Source organism: Pyrgilauda ruficollis, unplaced genomic scaffold (genome assembly GCF_017590135.1).
Source record: "Pyrgilauda ruficollis isolate IOZ18807 unplaced genomic scaffold, ASM1759013v1 scaffold262, whole genome shotgun sequence".
Classification (NCBI taxonomy): domain Eukaryota; kingdom Metazoa; phylum Chordata; class Aves; order Passeriformes; family Passeridae; genus Pyrgilauda; species Pyrgilauda ruficollis.
In genome coordinates, this window is record NW_024523956.1 from 133,580 (window position 1) to 148,932 (window position 15,353).

Here is a 15,353-nt window from a genome sequence, read left to right on the forward strand (position 1 = left end):
TTTCTTAAACTACCTTGTGGTTTTTGATTTTGTTTAGGAATTGTGGGGGTTTGGGTTTTCCAAAGGCCCCCTCCATCCCAGCCAGCTGAGGAGAGGAAGGGCAGAAGAAGGCAGGGTCCTGGGGCTGGGGGTGCCCTGCCAGCACAAGGTCCTGGCAGAGCTGGGATGTGACAGCCTGAGATTTTTCCTGAGGCACTGGCCCGGGGGAGAGAAGTTAACAGGGAGGTTGTTAACAGAGAGACCCTGGGCAGCTGCACTGTGAGCCTGCTGAGAGGCAGCAAACCCCGACACTGCATGGAGCACCCACCCAGCACCAACTGCTGTGGTCCGTCCACCACGGCCGGTGCTGCTGTGAATGGCAAATTTCAGGAATTACAGGATTAAATTATAGCTATTACAAATCAAATCAATTATCAAATTACAGGGATTTTATCCTAAGTCGCTGAGCCTTGCTCCATGCCACAAATTCACTTTATGTGAAGCAGAAGGAAAGCGCCTGAAGACCTGCAGATGCCTTTGGAGCAGATTCCCACAGAGCCTGCCAAGGACAGTGGGCTGGCTCTGCAGTTGTTGTTGCCATCAGAACCAAGGGCAGAGGGGCTGGGGCAGAGCAGCCCCTGCCAGGGGAGCGGGCACACCCCAGCCTGGCACCCATGGGGGCACAGTCAGCACAGCCAGCAGGCTGGTGTGCAGCCACCACGGCAGCACAGCCCCGTGCAGCTCAGCCACTCCCCAAAAACCATCTCCACGGAGAGGGACAAACCCAGAGCCCAGGAGCCAGCGGTCTGCAGAAGTCCAGCAGCTGGGAGCCACCAGTGTGGGGACAAGTCCAACAGCAGAATGTCACAGGCTCTCACACAATTGTAACTGAAGCTTAATTGTGTTATAAAAGGGGCTCCAGGACACACATCCAGCCCTTGAAGGGTTTCCCGGGATGATTTCCTTATGCTTGTAGTCACTGCTGGCATCTTCTAAACCAGCCCAAGGTGACACATTGCAACTGGAAGAATGAAATGCAAAGAGGGTATCGTGTGCCTGGTGCACAGAATCATGGAATGGTTTGGGCTGGAGACCTCTGGGATGCCTGGGCAAGGGGGACTTGTTTTACTATTCCATAAGTGTCTGTGCACATCTGACTTACACAGAGAAAACTCCCGTTCCTTGAGCAGCTGAACTTCCCTCTTCCACACAATTCCACAAAAGGGCTCGCCAGTGTGATTTAGGACTCCTTTCCCCCAGATGCCCCTCAAGGAAACTTTGCAGATGATAGAGTGGGAAAGGAGGCTTCATCCATCGACTTCTCCTTCTTCTGTGTGCTGCTCAAAACGGCTGCTTGGAAGGAGCAAAGGCAAATGCAACATGCTATGGATGTGAGAGCCCTCCAGCTCATTTGGTTTCCTTCCAAAATCAGAAGACTTCTATTTAGAGAGAAGCACTTTGTCTTACCACAGAATCACAGGAAATGTCCTTGGAGCCCCTCACCTAAAAAAGTTCTGTGCCATTCCCAGCAGTCTCCCTGAGAGAACTTTCCCAGGTACACACCAGTCCCAGGGAGTGAGCAGCCCCAGCCCCAGGCCAGCAGTTCCCAGGCTGTCCCCCAGGCCCCCCCACTGCAAACCCTCGGGTGCCTCCCCATCCATCACAGGCACCAGGCCATGGTTCCTTTGCTCTGCGGTCACACCCACGTACACACCTTCTTCAGAACACACCTGAGCATATTTGGTACCACTCCCTCCTGGAATCTTATTTCTGGTTTATGTTTAATGCGAATATTAAACACTTCCCCTTGCCGAGGGTGTGTCCATCAGACACACTGGCTGGCAGTGCCAGCCATGGGCCCGTCCTTCACACCAGAGCCAGACAGTGCCAGTGCAGCTCACAGCGGGGCTTTGTGCCCACCCGGCCCACGGCAGCTCGGGACAGCTGTGGGTTCATGCTTCGGGGCCAGGAGCACAAATGTGGCTCTCCAGAAGGAATTGGCTCTCCAGCCCTGCCTGCGGCTGCCCACGGCCGCTGGGCACACCGAGCACGGGGCTGCCAGCCGGGGCTGCCAGCCGGGCACGGCGGCTCCTGCCCGGGCAGGGACACCCCTCAGCCCGAGCCGAGCCCGAGCCGGGCGCGCTCTGCCAGCCCTGCTCCAGGCCCCGCTGCCGGCCCTGCAGGGTGTTCTGGGGTAGTTTTTGTTTTATTAGCTTTATTTATTTATTTATTTATTTATTAAAAATACTTATTGTTGAATTTGTAATTTTGTAATTTCCTTATGCTGTCTTTTTGTCCCTGCCCTTTTCCCAGGACTTTCCCTACTCCTTCTGTTATTAAATGTCAATCTTTCCCCAAACCTGCCTACCCCCTGGAAGCTCCTCTGTCAGTTTTGTATTTCCCCAAACCTTATTAGCTCTCTGGAGTTGGTTTTTACTCTTGAAACTGTTCATTGGTTAATACATTGTATTGCCCGCCTGGCTTCTCACGCCTGGTTCTCCCGATTAGTTGAACACTGCATCCTCCCCTGAGACCAGCCCCGTACATAAGTCATTGCCCTCAGTTCGGTGCCCGGGAACTCTGAAGAGGGGAAGTTTTGCCATGTGATAAAGTTACTCCAGGACCCGCGGCGCTGCTGTTTTGTTTCACACTGCGCCGTCACGGGTAGCGGGGATTTAGCGGAGCTCGGGGGCGGGGGACTGTCCCCTCCTGTCACCATCCAGCCGGGACCCAGCGACAGCAGAGCCCCCGCACAGAACAGCCGTGTTCTGTGAACTGCCGCAGCACGGCGGGCACAGGGCTCCGGCCGGCCAGGGCTCCGTCCGACGGCACGATCCTGCCGGGGCCAGGGGGCTGGGGCTGCCCCAGCGGCCAGCCAGGGAGCGCCGGCACTCCCGCACCCACCGTGCATCCACCGTGCACCCACCCTGAATCCATGCTGCACCCACCCTGCATCCATCCTGCATCCATCCTGCATCCATCCTGCATCCATCCTGCATCCATCCTGCATCCATCCTGCATCCATCCTGCATCCATCCTGCATCCATCCTGCATCCATCCTGCATCCATCCTGCATCCATCCTGCATCCATCCTGCATCCATCCTGCATCCATCCTGCATCCATCCTGCATCCATCCTGCATCCATCCTGCATCCATCCTGCATCCATCCTGCATCCATCCTGCATCCATCCTGCATCCATCCTGCATCCATCCTGCATCCATCCTGCACCCACCCTGCACCCACCCGCCCTGCCCTGCCCAGCACACCTGCCCCCTCCCTGCCCAGCACTCCCAGGGCAGCAACCCGGACCTGGCACACCCTGACCACAGGAGCAGGGCCTCCTCTCTCCACTGACATGATCTCTATGTCTTATTTGAGCATCTACATTCAGATCTCTGATCAGCCTGGAAAGAAACATAAAATCTACCATTAACTGCAGCAACAGGAATTAGAGATACGTAAGTTTTTTACAACGAAGGTGGAGATGCCCTGGCACAGGTGCCCAGAGCAGCTGTGGCTGCCCCTGGATCCCTGGCAGTGCCCAAGGCCAGGCTGGACACTGGGGCTGGAGCAGCCTGGCACAGTGGGAGGTGTCCCTGCCATGGCAGGGGTGGGATGAGATGAGCTCTAAGGTCCCTTCCAACACAAACCCTTCTGTGATTCCATGAACACAGCCTTTGCCATCAGCTGCAATCGATGATGAACCAGGAGGTCCCCTCTGAACCCCAGCACCCTCCTCCCTGCACTACTCAGGACAGCCTTTGCCCTAGGGAGAGGGGAGCAAGTGCCAAGGCTGCCAGGAGTTTGGATACAGGGCAGGTGCTTCCCTCACCACAGACCAGGCACTGCCTCTGGCAATGTCAGTGCACGATTAATAACCTTCCTCTGTGTCCAAATGAGAAACAGAATCCCAGCTCTCCTATATTGCAGGAATTTTTTTAAGCTCAGTTTATTGCAACCTGTCAAGTTGCTCTTTGCAATTTGTACCCTGCTGCATCACTCCAAAGCACAACCAGCAGCCTCTCAGCCAAGCTCAACCAGTTATTTGTTCAGTTAATGTGAGGCAGTAATGGGGACAGAAAGGACACTTGTGCACCACATTTATCTACTACATCAGCAAAAATACACAGGCAGATCTCAACCCTGTTTGAGAAGCAGTACTGAGACTGCACACAGCTCCTGAGAGAAGTTTATCCAGCACAAGTAACCATGCAGCATGTATTCAAATAGCAGTGTTCCCCCTATGCTTCTGCAGCACCATTTTTCACCAGACAGCTCTTATTGTAGTGTCAGACACAGTCACTGTGTAACGAGTTCAAACCCCCCCAGCACTCTGCTGGCCCAGCCCTGTGGGCCATCCCACGGGGACTGTCACCACCCCAAGAGCACACTGCTCCCCAGCTGCCCCCCTCCCCTGCTCCTGTGAATTATGTGGTGACCAGATGAGCCCCGACCTTCAGGTCAGCCCGAGCCCAGGTTTGGATGGGTTACAGTAAGAAGCCTCCTGGAAAAGCTACAACTGACTCTTTTTTCTTTCACGAATGGCTTTTATTGTACCTACAAAATAAATGTTCTCTAAGGGTTTGCCTTCCACCTTCTCACCTCCTGTAAGGGGTTTCAACTCTACAAAAACACTAGGCAAATATACTTGACTTTAAATTTTCTCTGGTTTCAGTGCACAACAAACAACACACTTGCAGGGAAGATGTTCCCTTGGAGGCTGATCACACACACACATCCCCACCTCCCTGTGCAGGCCCCCTGCACATGGCAGAGCCACCCTCCAGCACCAGCTGCCATCCCTCCCTGACACAGCAAATCTGCTGCAGGGCCCTCAGCCCCTGCCCCGAAGGAGAGGCCATCCTAGCCAGGCTCTAGCACAACTTTCTCTTCTCACAGCTGCCCTTTCATCCCAGCAAAGCAGGCACATCACTGCCCGTCACTGGTGTGGGCTCACCCCGCTGCCACACCCGGAGCAGCTTCACCCCAAAATCCAGGAGCAGCCCCTGCTCCCTCCCTGCTTCCCCAGCAGCCCTGGCTCTGGGCTGCTCTTGGGGGGCAGCTGGCTCCAGCAGCCTCCTGCCCTGCTCCTGGGCTGCTCCAGGCTCCGTCACCCTGTGGGGCACAGGAGCAGGGGACACTTGGAGAGGAAGGAGAGGCTGTTTGGGGTCTGGCAGGTAGCTCCAGTGCCCCCTGAGCTCACCCTGGCAGCGGCAGCTCCCCAAGGCAGTGCCATCCCCTCCTCTGTGGGTTTGGGTGAACCCCCCTTGCCTCGCTCCATGCTGAATCCCAGAATCATGAACTGCCTGGGACGGACCCCAGGGGTCCCTGTCCTGGTCCCTGCTCAGAGCAGGGCCAGCCCTGGGCTCAGGCCAGGTCACTCAGGGCTTCACCCCTTGGCTCCCACAGACCTCCATGGACAGAGGTGCCACACGCTGTCCTCCCTGCCTAGGGACACACACTGTCCTCCCTCCCAACATCCAGCCTGAGCCACTTGGCCAGCAGCTGCAGGGGCAGCAGGACCAGGGTCCTACCTCTCCCCTGCCCCTTCAGCAGCCCTGGCACAAAATGCTAAGGCACAAAACACTTCATCTCCCTAATGTTCAGGGAAGGTTCCAGCCCAACAGTGAATTACCCACATTGTCCCTCTGAGACAGGGACAGGACATCAGCCCAGATACAGATTGGATTCCATCCATTTCAAATTTCAGTAGGGCTGTAGGTCTTTACAAGTCAGAACATTTTTCAGGGATGAACACTCCTAAATAATGAAGATGAATATGAGGCCACTTTGAATGAATGAGTGTTTCTGAGCACTGCAATTACTGCCCCTCAGCAGCATGAGCTGAGATGCAGTGGTGCATATTGCAACCTGAAATCCTTCTGCAGGACTGTGCTATTTCCAGTGTAACTGGGAAAAGGGACTGCTGTGCCATTAGGCAGACAGCAGTGTGGTGCCATCCTCCTTATCTCCCCCAGCTTTTCCTGCCTGGCAGCCAGGGAAAGTCTCTTTGAGGAGACTGACAATGTCATCCTATGGCGTGTGCCAACGCCCAACCAGCCCTGCTCCAGTCCTGTGTACACAGAGAATTTATGGAAAAAAATTACAGGAAACTGTGCTCCCTTAAAGGGTGACCCACCATAAAATGCTTTTTCCCACTGGCTCAAAACTCCTCACGTGTCTGTGCCAGGGGACACCTGGGGGTCCTGCCTTGCCTTGCCTGTGCCCCTCCTGGGCACCATACAAGCAGGCACACTCTACTGCGGATTCCCAGGGTTTTTTTTCCCAAATCTGACTCACAACTGCAGTGCATTTTGCCCCATGAAAGCCAAATTTCCAGTTAACATCAAACAGACACATGGAACTTATCCTGACAATTAATTAAAAGGATACAGAAAGGAATCAGCAAGGGGAAAGCAGCTCTGCTCTGTGCATGGAAGCCTGAAATTGGAGCTGCTGAATGAGGGGCATAACATGACAGTAATGTGGGATGAGATTCCAGGCATGGATGTGTCTGTGCAGCTGGAACCTGGAGCACGTTGGTGTCACAAGGGCTGGGGCACAGCTGAGTGCAGGATGCCAGAAGGAAGCAGCAGCCTCTGCTTCTCCTGCACCCCCCAGAGCTGGGCCAGGTGTGCTCTGCCCAGCTGCTTTGCAGACCCCACCTTGCTCCAGGAAAGGTCAGTTGTCCTGAACTTCACTGGGGAGCCACTGCAGTGTGCAGAGAGAGAGGGGATGGCTCCGTGGACTCAACACCCACTGAACATTTCATTGAAGGCTAGTTTATCTGGGGCTCAGCCTCTTCCAGAATATAAACCCCATTTGCTCTGCACAGCCAGGAAAGAGAAGAGCAATACCTGCTGTTACTATAATCCACAAGAAATCCAGGCTGTGTGCAGTGCCAGAAGCATCACTGCTCAGGCTTCGTGAGGAAAAGAGCAATGATCCAGTCCTGAGCAAAGCCTTGGCTTTTCCCCTTGAAGTGCCCACTCAGCTTGGCATTCCCTGCACTGGATGAATCATGGAGCACCTGCCCCAGCGTCTGTGGGGCCACACCAGCACTGGATTTTTCACACAGACACAAGCCTTGGGTGCCAAGCTTGGGGTCTCCTTGCCAATGTCATGGGGTGAATCCTGTCTCTGTGGCATCAGAGGAGGAAGCACAGGAGGGGACCTGATGGGTGAGGTCCTGGCTCAGCTCAGCCTTTCCTCCTCCCACTGTTGTGTCCTGGGGAGGTGCTGATGTCTCTGCTGCTACAGACAGGTCACTGAGCCAGCTGAGGTCCAGCAGGACAGGGGCCAGCAGTGGGAGCAGCCCCCACAAGGAGCAGTGGCAGCAGGACAGCCCCATGTGGGCAGCCCCAGTCCTGGTGACGACACGCTTACCAGAGCCGTGATCTGCTCTCCTGAAGTTATGTTAAGGCTGGCTGATTCACTGTTCTGAGAAAGCTCTAATTATATCTGTGAGCCAGATGGAATGCTGACAAGGGAGAAAAGAAAAAAAATCCCAAAAACCCCTTTTGTCTTGTTAGAGGAGGAAGGCAAGGCTGTGTGGATGGAGGGACTGGGGCAGCATGAGAGTCCCAGGCCAGTCCCCAGCTGTCCCTCCAGCCCAGGCCGTCCTGTTAGGGCTGGCACTGCCCCAGAGGCCCTGGCACACGGTGCTCTGTGCTTTGCTGGCCCCATGGCACTCCTGGCACACGGTGCTGGAGCAGCCTGCAGTGCTGTCACCCCCCCAGCCCGGGCTGGCCTCTGTGGGAAAGCTCCAGGGCTGTCCCCAAGGGCACACAGGGCTCCCTCTGCCCAAAGCCCGTGCCACTGCCCAGCACCAAGGGACAGAGCCAGGCAGCTCCCTGGTGGCACGGCTGCCTGACCCAGCTGGTCACCCCGGGCCAGTGGCACCAAGGGCAGCGAGCTGGGGCTGCAGCCAGGCACAGCTCACTGCCCAGAGACACCGGAATCAGCCACATCAGTCTGCAGTGCCCAGCCCGACCTCACACAGCCTGCCTGAGCACCTGGAGCCGGGCACCATGACCCCGGGCACCGTGGGGTCCCTATATGGGCACAGACCCTGGGCACCGTGGGGTCCCTATATGGGCACAGACCCCGGGCACCGTGGGCTCCCTCTGTGGGCACAGACCCCGGGCACCGTGGGGTCCCTATGTGGGCACAGACCCCAGGCACCATGGGCTCCCTGTGGGCACAGACCCCAGGCACCGTGGGGTCCCTATGTGGGCACAGATCCCAGACACCATGGGGTTCACATGTGGGCACAGACCCCAGGCACCGCGGGGCTCCCTGTGCGCACAGTCTCTGGGCACCATGGAGTCTCTCTGGATCAACCAACCTGCCAGGCACAACCCCGTGGATCAACTAAGATGCCCATGCCGTTGTAGTAAAACATTTATTTGTTCAAGTGATTGAAGCTACCGTGTTTACAGCTCGTGACCTCACCACTGGCAACATGGAACATGACTGGGACTGCAGCTGTTGCCACCAGACTTTTCGTCATAATTTTTAGCTATAAAAAACTTGGACACCAGAAAAAACAGGTATTTTAGAGTTTAGGTGGCAGATGGGAGATGGGAAACCTGTGAGGGGGAAGACAGTTTATCGAGGCAGCCGACCTTGACGGCCCCGCGGCCTCGGCCGCAGCTTCAAGTAAAGGTTTCGGAGGGTGAGTGCGGAGCCAAACGTCAGTCCTCGGAGAGGTGGAACCGGATTGTTTTCTGCCGAGTAACAACATCGGTGGCAGCGATTTCGGGGAGTGCAGAAGGGCTGGTGTCCTGCGGAGGGGCCCCGGCTTCTGCGCAAAGAGACAGAACAGAGACAGTGAGGGGACGAGGAGCAGCATCAGCCCTGCCCGTGGCCAAGGCCACGCTGGTGTGGGACCACAGCAGGAGCTGCCGTGGGCCAGCCTGGGCACAGCAGCCACTGACAGTCCCAGAACTGCTGCACAGCCAGCTGGGCACTGCTCCAAGGGTCCCAGAGCTGCCACAGAGCCAGCCTGGGCAGAAGCAGCAGCAGACCCTGCCCTTGGCCCTGGCACACACTGTCTTGGTGCTCTGTGCACTGCAGGGCTGGGGCAGCAGAGCATGGCAGCTACAGGAGACCGGGCTGGCAGGAGACATAGCTAACAGGAGACTGGGCTGGCAGGAGACTGGGCTGGCAGGAGACTGGGCTAACAGGAGACTGGGCTATGGGGTCCCTATATGGGCACAGACCCCGGGCACCACGGGGTTCCTGTGGGCACAGACCCCGGGCACCGTGGGCTCCCTCTGTGGGCACAGACCCTGGGCACCGTGGGGTCCCTATGTGGGCACAGATCCCAGACACCATGGGGTTCACATGTGGGCACAGACCCCAGGCACCGCGGGGCTCCCTGTGCGCACAGTCTCTGGGCACCATGGAGTGTCTCTGGATCAACCAACCTGCCAGGCACAACCCCGTGGATCAACTAAGATGCCCATGCCGTTGTAGTAAAACATTTATTTGTTCAAGTGATTGAAGCTACCGTGTTTACAGCTCGTGACCTCACCACTGGCAACATGGAACATGACTGGGACTGCAGCTGTTGCCACCAGACTTTTCGTCATAATTTTTAGCTATAAAAAACTTGGACACCAGAAAAAACAGGTATTTTAGAGTTTAGGTGGCAGATGGGAGATGGGAAACCTGTGAGGGGGAAGACAGTTTATCGAGGCAGCCGACCTTGACGGCCCCGCGGCCTCGGCCGCAGCTTCAAGTAAAGGTTTCGGAGGGTGAGTGCGGAGCCAAACGTCAGTCCTCGGAGAGGTGGAACCGGATTGTTTTCTGCCGAGTAACAACATCGGTGGCAGCGATTTCGGGGAGTGCAGAAGGGCTGGTGTCCTGCGGAGGGGCCCCGGCTTCTGCGCAAAGAGACAGAACAGAGACAGTGAGGGGACGAGGAGCAGCATCAGCCCTGCCCGTGGCCAAGGCCACGCTGGTGTGGGACCACAGCAGGAGCTGCCGTGGGCCAGCCTGGGCACAGCAGCCACTGACAGTCCCAGAACTGCTGCACAGCCAGCTGGGCACTGCTCCAAGGGTCCCAGAGCTGCCACAGAGCCAGCCTGGGCAGAAGCAGCAGCAGACCCTGCCCTTGGCCCTGGCACACACTGTCTTGGTGCTCTGTGCACTGCAGGGCTGGGGCAGCAGAGCATGGCAGCTAACAGGACAAGGGCTAACAGGAGACAGGGCTAACAGGAGACTGGGCTAACAGGAGACTGGGCTAACAGGAGACAGAGCTGGCAGGAGACATAGCTAACAGGACAAGGGCTGGCAGGAGACAGGGCTAACAGGAGACTGGGCTGGCAGGAGACTGGGCTGGCAGGAGACATAGCTAACAGGAGACAGGGCTAACAGGAGACTGGGCTAACAGGAGACTGGGCTAACAGGAGACAGAGCTGGCAGGAGACATAGCTAACAGGACAAGGGCTGGCAGGAGACAGGGCTAACAGGAGACTGGGCTGACAGGAGACAGGGCTAACAGGAGACAGAGCTGGCAGGAGACAGGGCTGGCAGGAGACTGGGCTAACAGGAGACTGGGCTGGCAGGAGACTGGGCTGGCAGGAGACTGGTGCCACTGGGCTAACAAGAAACAGGGCTAACAGTACCCAATGTCCCCACCCAGACCTCTGCCACAAGTCTTGTCACCATCAGGGAGTTCAGGCACAGCACTGCTGCTGCTGCTTCAGGGAAAATCCAACAAGACAACCCCCAAAACCCCCAGCAGAACCAGCAAAGCTCATTGTTCCAGAACCAGAGACTTCTCCCTTTTCTAGATTTGCTTCTGCCCTTGCACTGGCCCAGCCTTTGCCCAGGCAGGGACTCCAGCTCCGCACACTGCCAGGGGTTCACGCAGAGCTGGGGACACCAGAGCAGAGCAGCAGGTGGGCACAGACACAGCGCCCACCTTCCTGAGGTCTGAGTGCATGAGGAAAGGTCACCGCAGTGAGGGTGTGCCATGTGTCACTGTCCTGCCCCACACCAGCCCCAGGGCACAGGGACAGCCCATGGGGCAGAGCCACTGCCCAGAGCCCAGCCACTGTGCAGAGCCCAGCCACTGCCCAGAGCCCAGCCACTGTGCAGAGCCCAGCCACTGCCCAGAGCACAGCCACTGTGCAGAGCCCAGCCCCTGAGCAGAGCCCAGCCACTGTGCAGAGCCCAGCCACTGCCCAGAGCCCAGCCACTGCCCAGAGCCCAGCCACTGCCCAGAGCACAGCCACTCCCAGGGACAGGGCACAGGTGCTCCTACCCACAGAGCTGGTTTTCCTGGCACTCCGTGCCTGCTGACATGCACCACCCCACTCCTGGCACTGAAGGGTGGACAAGCTGCTGCTGAGCAGCTGGGCTGGCACAGCCAGACCCCTCTGCAGTGCTTGATGTCCCCAGGGACAATTCCACAGTCACAAGGGCTGCAGCACCACAGAACAGTGGCCAAGGACTGGTGCTTGGCCTGCGGGGAGCCCCAGCTGTGCTGAGGGGCCCTGGTGGGTGACAGCCACGGTGGGTGACAGCCACGGTGGGTGACAATCCAGTACGGCGTGGTCTGGCAGCACAGGCTCTGACCCAGGCCCAGCACCCAACACACAGCCAGGCACACAGGGACACATTTGCAAAGGGGAAACAGGAGAACCACATAATTTGTAAGCAGGACCCACGGACTGGCCAGTTTGCTGCTTTCAAACCAGAACTCTGACCAACATTAACATTACTGCCAGGAGAAGGCACCGTGCAACTCCGTGGCTGCTGCTAGTGCAGCTTTTGGGCAGCAGCACCTGGAGCAGGGAGGTGAATGTTCCTGAGTGACCACAGTGCTGACAGGTGTGACTATGCTGCGAGTGGCACTGCTCAGTCTCCAGTGCCCCCAAAGCTCCAGCATCGCTGAGGCTCCGCTCCCCCTTGGTTGATGGGCAGAGAAGTGATCCTGGTGGCTGCTGTAGCCGTTACTCCTGGTTTGAAGCCATTCCCAAGGAAGCAGGGTGCCCCCTCTGAGCTGGGTGCCCACCATGGCCTCGGCACACTCTGGCCATGGCACACGGAGGGCACACACTCTGCCCAGGCCTGTGCACCCACCAGGGTTCTGTGCCACTCCTCGGTGTGGGATGCTCCCAGAGCAATGCCCAGCAGGGCTGCCGTGGTCCCTGGCAGGCAGGAGCCCCCCGTGCTGCTGGCACATGGCTCCAGCAGCTCTGCTGCAGCAGGGCCGAGCAGCTCGTGCCAGGAGCTCTCGGGCGGGCAGCGTGCCCCGGCCGTGCAGGGTGCCCGGAGCTGTGTCCCCTCCCCGTGCACAGGACACACTGCTGTGCTCTGCAGCTCCCTCTCCATGGCCACAGAGCAGCGGGCACAGTGACAGCCACGGTGGGTGACAGCCCTCGTGGGTGACAATCCAGCACGGTGTGGTCTGGCAGCACAGGCTCTGACCCAGGCCCAGCACCCAACACACAGCCAGACACACAGGGACACATTTGCAAAGGGGAAACAGGAGAACCACATAATTTGTAAGCAGGACCCACGGACTGGCCAGTTTGCTGCTTTCAAACCAGAACTCTGACCAACATTAACATTACTGCCAGGAGAAGGCACCGTGCAACTCCGTGGCTGCTGCTAGTGCAGCTTTTGGGCAGCAGCACCTGGAGCAGGGAGGTGAATGTTCCTGAGTGACCACAGTGCTGACAGGTGTGACTATGCTGCGAGTGGCACTGCTCAGTCTCCAGTGCCCCCAAAGCTCCAGCATCGCTGAGGCTCCGCTCCCCCTTGGTTGATGGGCAGAGAAGTGATCCTGGTGGCTGCTGTAGCCGTTACTCCTGGTTTGAAGCCATTCCCAAGGAAGCAGGGTGCCCCCTCTGAGCTGGGTGCCCACCAAGGCCTCGGCACACTCTGGCCATGGCACACGGAGGGCACACACTCTGCCCAGGCCTGTGCACCCACCAGGGTTCTGTGCCACTCCTCGGTGTGGGATGCTCCCAGAGCAATGCCCAGCAGGGCTGCCGTGGTCCCTGGCAGGCAGGAGCCCCCCGTGCTGCTGGCACATGGCTCCAGCAGCTCTGCTGCAGCAGGGCCGAGCAGCTCGTGCCAGGAGCTCTCGGGCGGGCAGCGTGCCCCGGCCGTGCAGGGTGCCCGGAGCTGTGTCCCCTCCCCGTGCACAGGACACACGGCTGTGCTCTGCAGCTCCCTCTCCATGGCCACAGAGCAGCGGGCACACGGCAGGGCTGGCACGGGGACACGCTGCAGGAACAGAGCCACGCTGGCAGCAGAGCGGAGCAGCACCACGCACCCAGGGCAAGGACACGCCTGGACACGGCAGGAAGGCAGCACAGACACAGACAGAACAGCCAGCTCCTGCCCAGACACACAGACACACAGACACAGCACAAGAGCCAGCTCCTGCCCAGACAGACACACAGACACACAGACACAGCACAAGACCAGCTCCTGCCCAGCCCAGCCCAGCAGCCCCACAGAGCCCATCTCCAGGGAGGGCCTGGGCACAGCCCTGTGCTCCAGCCGCTGCAGGAAGAGCCAAGAAGTTCCTGAAGCAGCACCTGTGAATAAAGACGCTCTCAGGCTAGAATCCCAGATCAGCTACAGCCGAGCAGCAGCACACGGAGCCCAGCTGGGCCGGCGATGCCTGAGGGGCAGGGAGGCACCCTGGGCTCGTGTCCCAGCTGGGGGTGCTGCTGGGGCCACAGCACGTCGCACCCCCGTCCATCACCTGTGCTGAGGAGTTATCCCAGTCTGGGGTAATAACCTGGGGTTATTCTGATCCAGGAGCATCTCAGCACTTTTTCTGTCTCACAGTTGGCAACCTACGGTTTTTGCAGAACAGAAAGGACAGAGAATTTCCTCCTTCATGAGGCTTCCCACACTTTGAATCAAGCCTTAATAAAACAAATGTCCCACTGCACATTTATTCCAGTGGGCATGGATGATTCCATGCCCAGGGCTTTCCCAAGGGATGAATGATCCTCTCAGCCAGGGAGAGAAGCTGGCACAAGAGGAACTCGAGGCTGCCCAGATCCCCTTTCCTGCACTATCAGCAGAGAATAAACCAAACACAGGGCCATATGGTCCCTGTACACTGCTTGACACAGAGGCACCATGGACAGAACATCAGCTGCAGTGCTTAGAAAATTATTCCTTTGAGTGAAAAATTACAAATATAAAAATAAACTCCCTTAAACCACAAAACACCATTAGTATTTTAGCACTTTCACAAAACATCACACAGATTTAGGTCCAGTTTTAGACAACATATAAAAGCATTGTCATTTGATGTTTTTAAAATACATGATTAAACCCAACCACTCCACAGCAAACCTCTGGCACTCTCCCTGTACCCCAGGGTAGGAGGAAGGTGCCTCTGCCAGCACAGTCCCCCACTGGAGCTCGGACCTTCACGTTTGACCCACACTGGGCAAAGCCCTTCTCATCAGACTGCCAGACCCTGGACAGAGCAGCCTGTCCTCGACAGCATGTTATTTAATAGCTCCCTTCTGTTCCTGCAGCGCTCATGGGTTCCCAGAGCAATCCAAGGAGGGATTTATTGTAATTTTTTTAACTTTTCCAGCAGGAAGCAGGTTTTCTCATTTTGAGACTTTGTTTCCTATTTGGTCTCTGCATTTCCTGAGGGAAGCAAAATGGGTTTCTAAAAAAGAAGCAGCCTCTTCCTTTTAGGTCCTTTACACCACCCTCATTGACTTTGTTCTTCTATGACAGGCAATAAAATCACTCAGAGCAACCCACACTGGCCAAGAGCACCAGCCCCTCACTGCAGAGTCCCAGGACACAGATGGGGTGCCAGGGGCTGTTCCCCACTGTGAGATGTTCCCCCACAACTGCCCTGGGGCCAGCTGCTGCCCTGGGTGGAGCCAGGCTGGCCTCAGGCACCTGCCCGAGTTACTGTGCCCCCAAGAACAAGCATACAGGGTATGAAATTTAACTATTCTCTCACTTTTATGGCCACAAAGCCCATCTTGAACCTGTTATTTGGCATCTGAGAATGCACAGTGCTCAAATATTCAGAGTTAAGCTGTCTCTAATTTGAATATGATGATCATATGAGTTTAATTAATATTAATTGCAGGCTTCCCTTTACAGTGAGCAGAGCAGCTGCCATTCACACAACGAAATTTGTGCCTGCTGTCCCCTGCTGCTGTGGGGCTCTGTGCCTACAGAGTGGCTCAAAATCACTCTATCCCACAGGCACCGCAATTAGGAGCAGCTTAAAGGTGAGACCATCATCTTCCAGGCCCTCAGTGCACCCAGGGACTGAAAAGAACTGGACCAAACCATAAAGTTCTGAGGAAATATGGCCCAGGAGTCTAGGACAGCAGGAGATGGCCATCATCA

The 15,353-nt window shown here is 57.0% G+C and overlaps 1 protein-coding gene across 1 annotated transcript in view; it reads right to left on the reverse strand.

Moving 5' to 3' along the window:
- Positions 1–9,450: 9,450 nt before the first annotated feature.
- LRFN5 (leucine rich repeat and fibronectin type III domain containing 5) overlaps positions 9,451–15,353 on the reverse strand; it is a 44,922-nt gene continuing 39,019 nt past the window's right edge. The window contains exon 4 of the mRNA XM_041471333.1: positions 9,451–9,871. Within this exon, the coding sequence (XP_041327267.1) occupies positions 9,762–9,871 (110 nt within the window). The 3' untranslated portion in view covers positions 9,451–9,761. The remainder of the gene's footprint in view (positions 9,872–15,353) is intronic.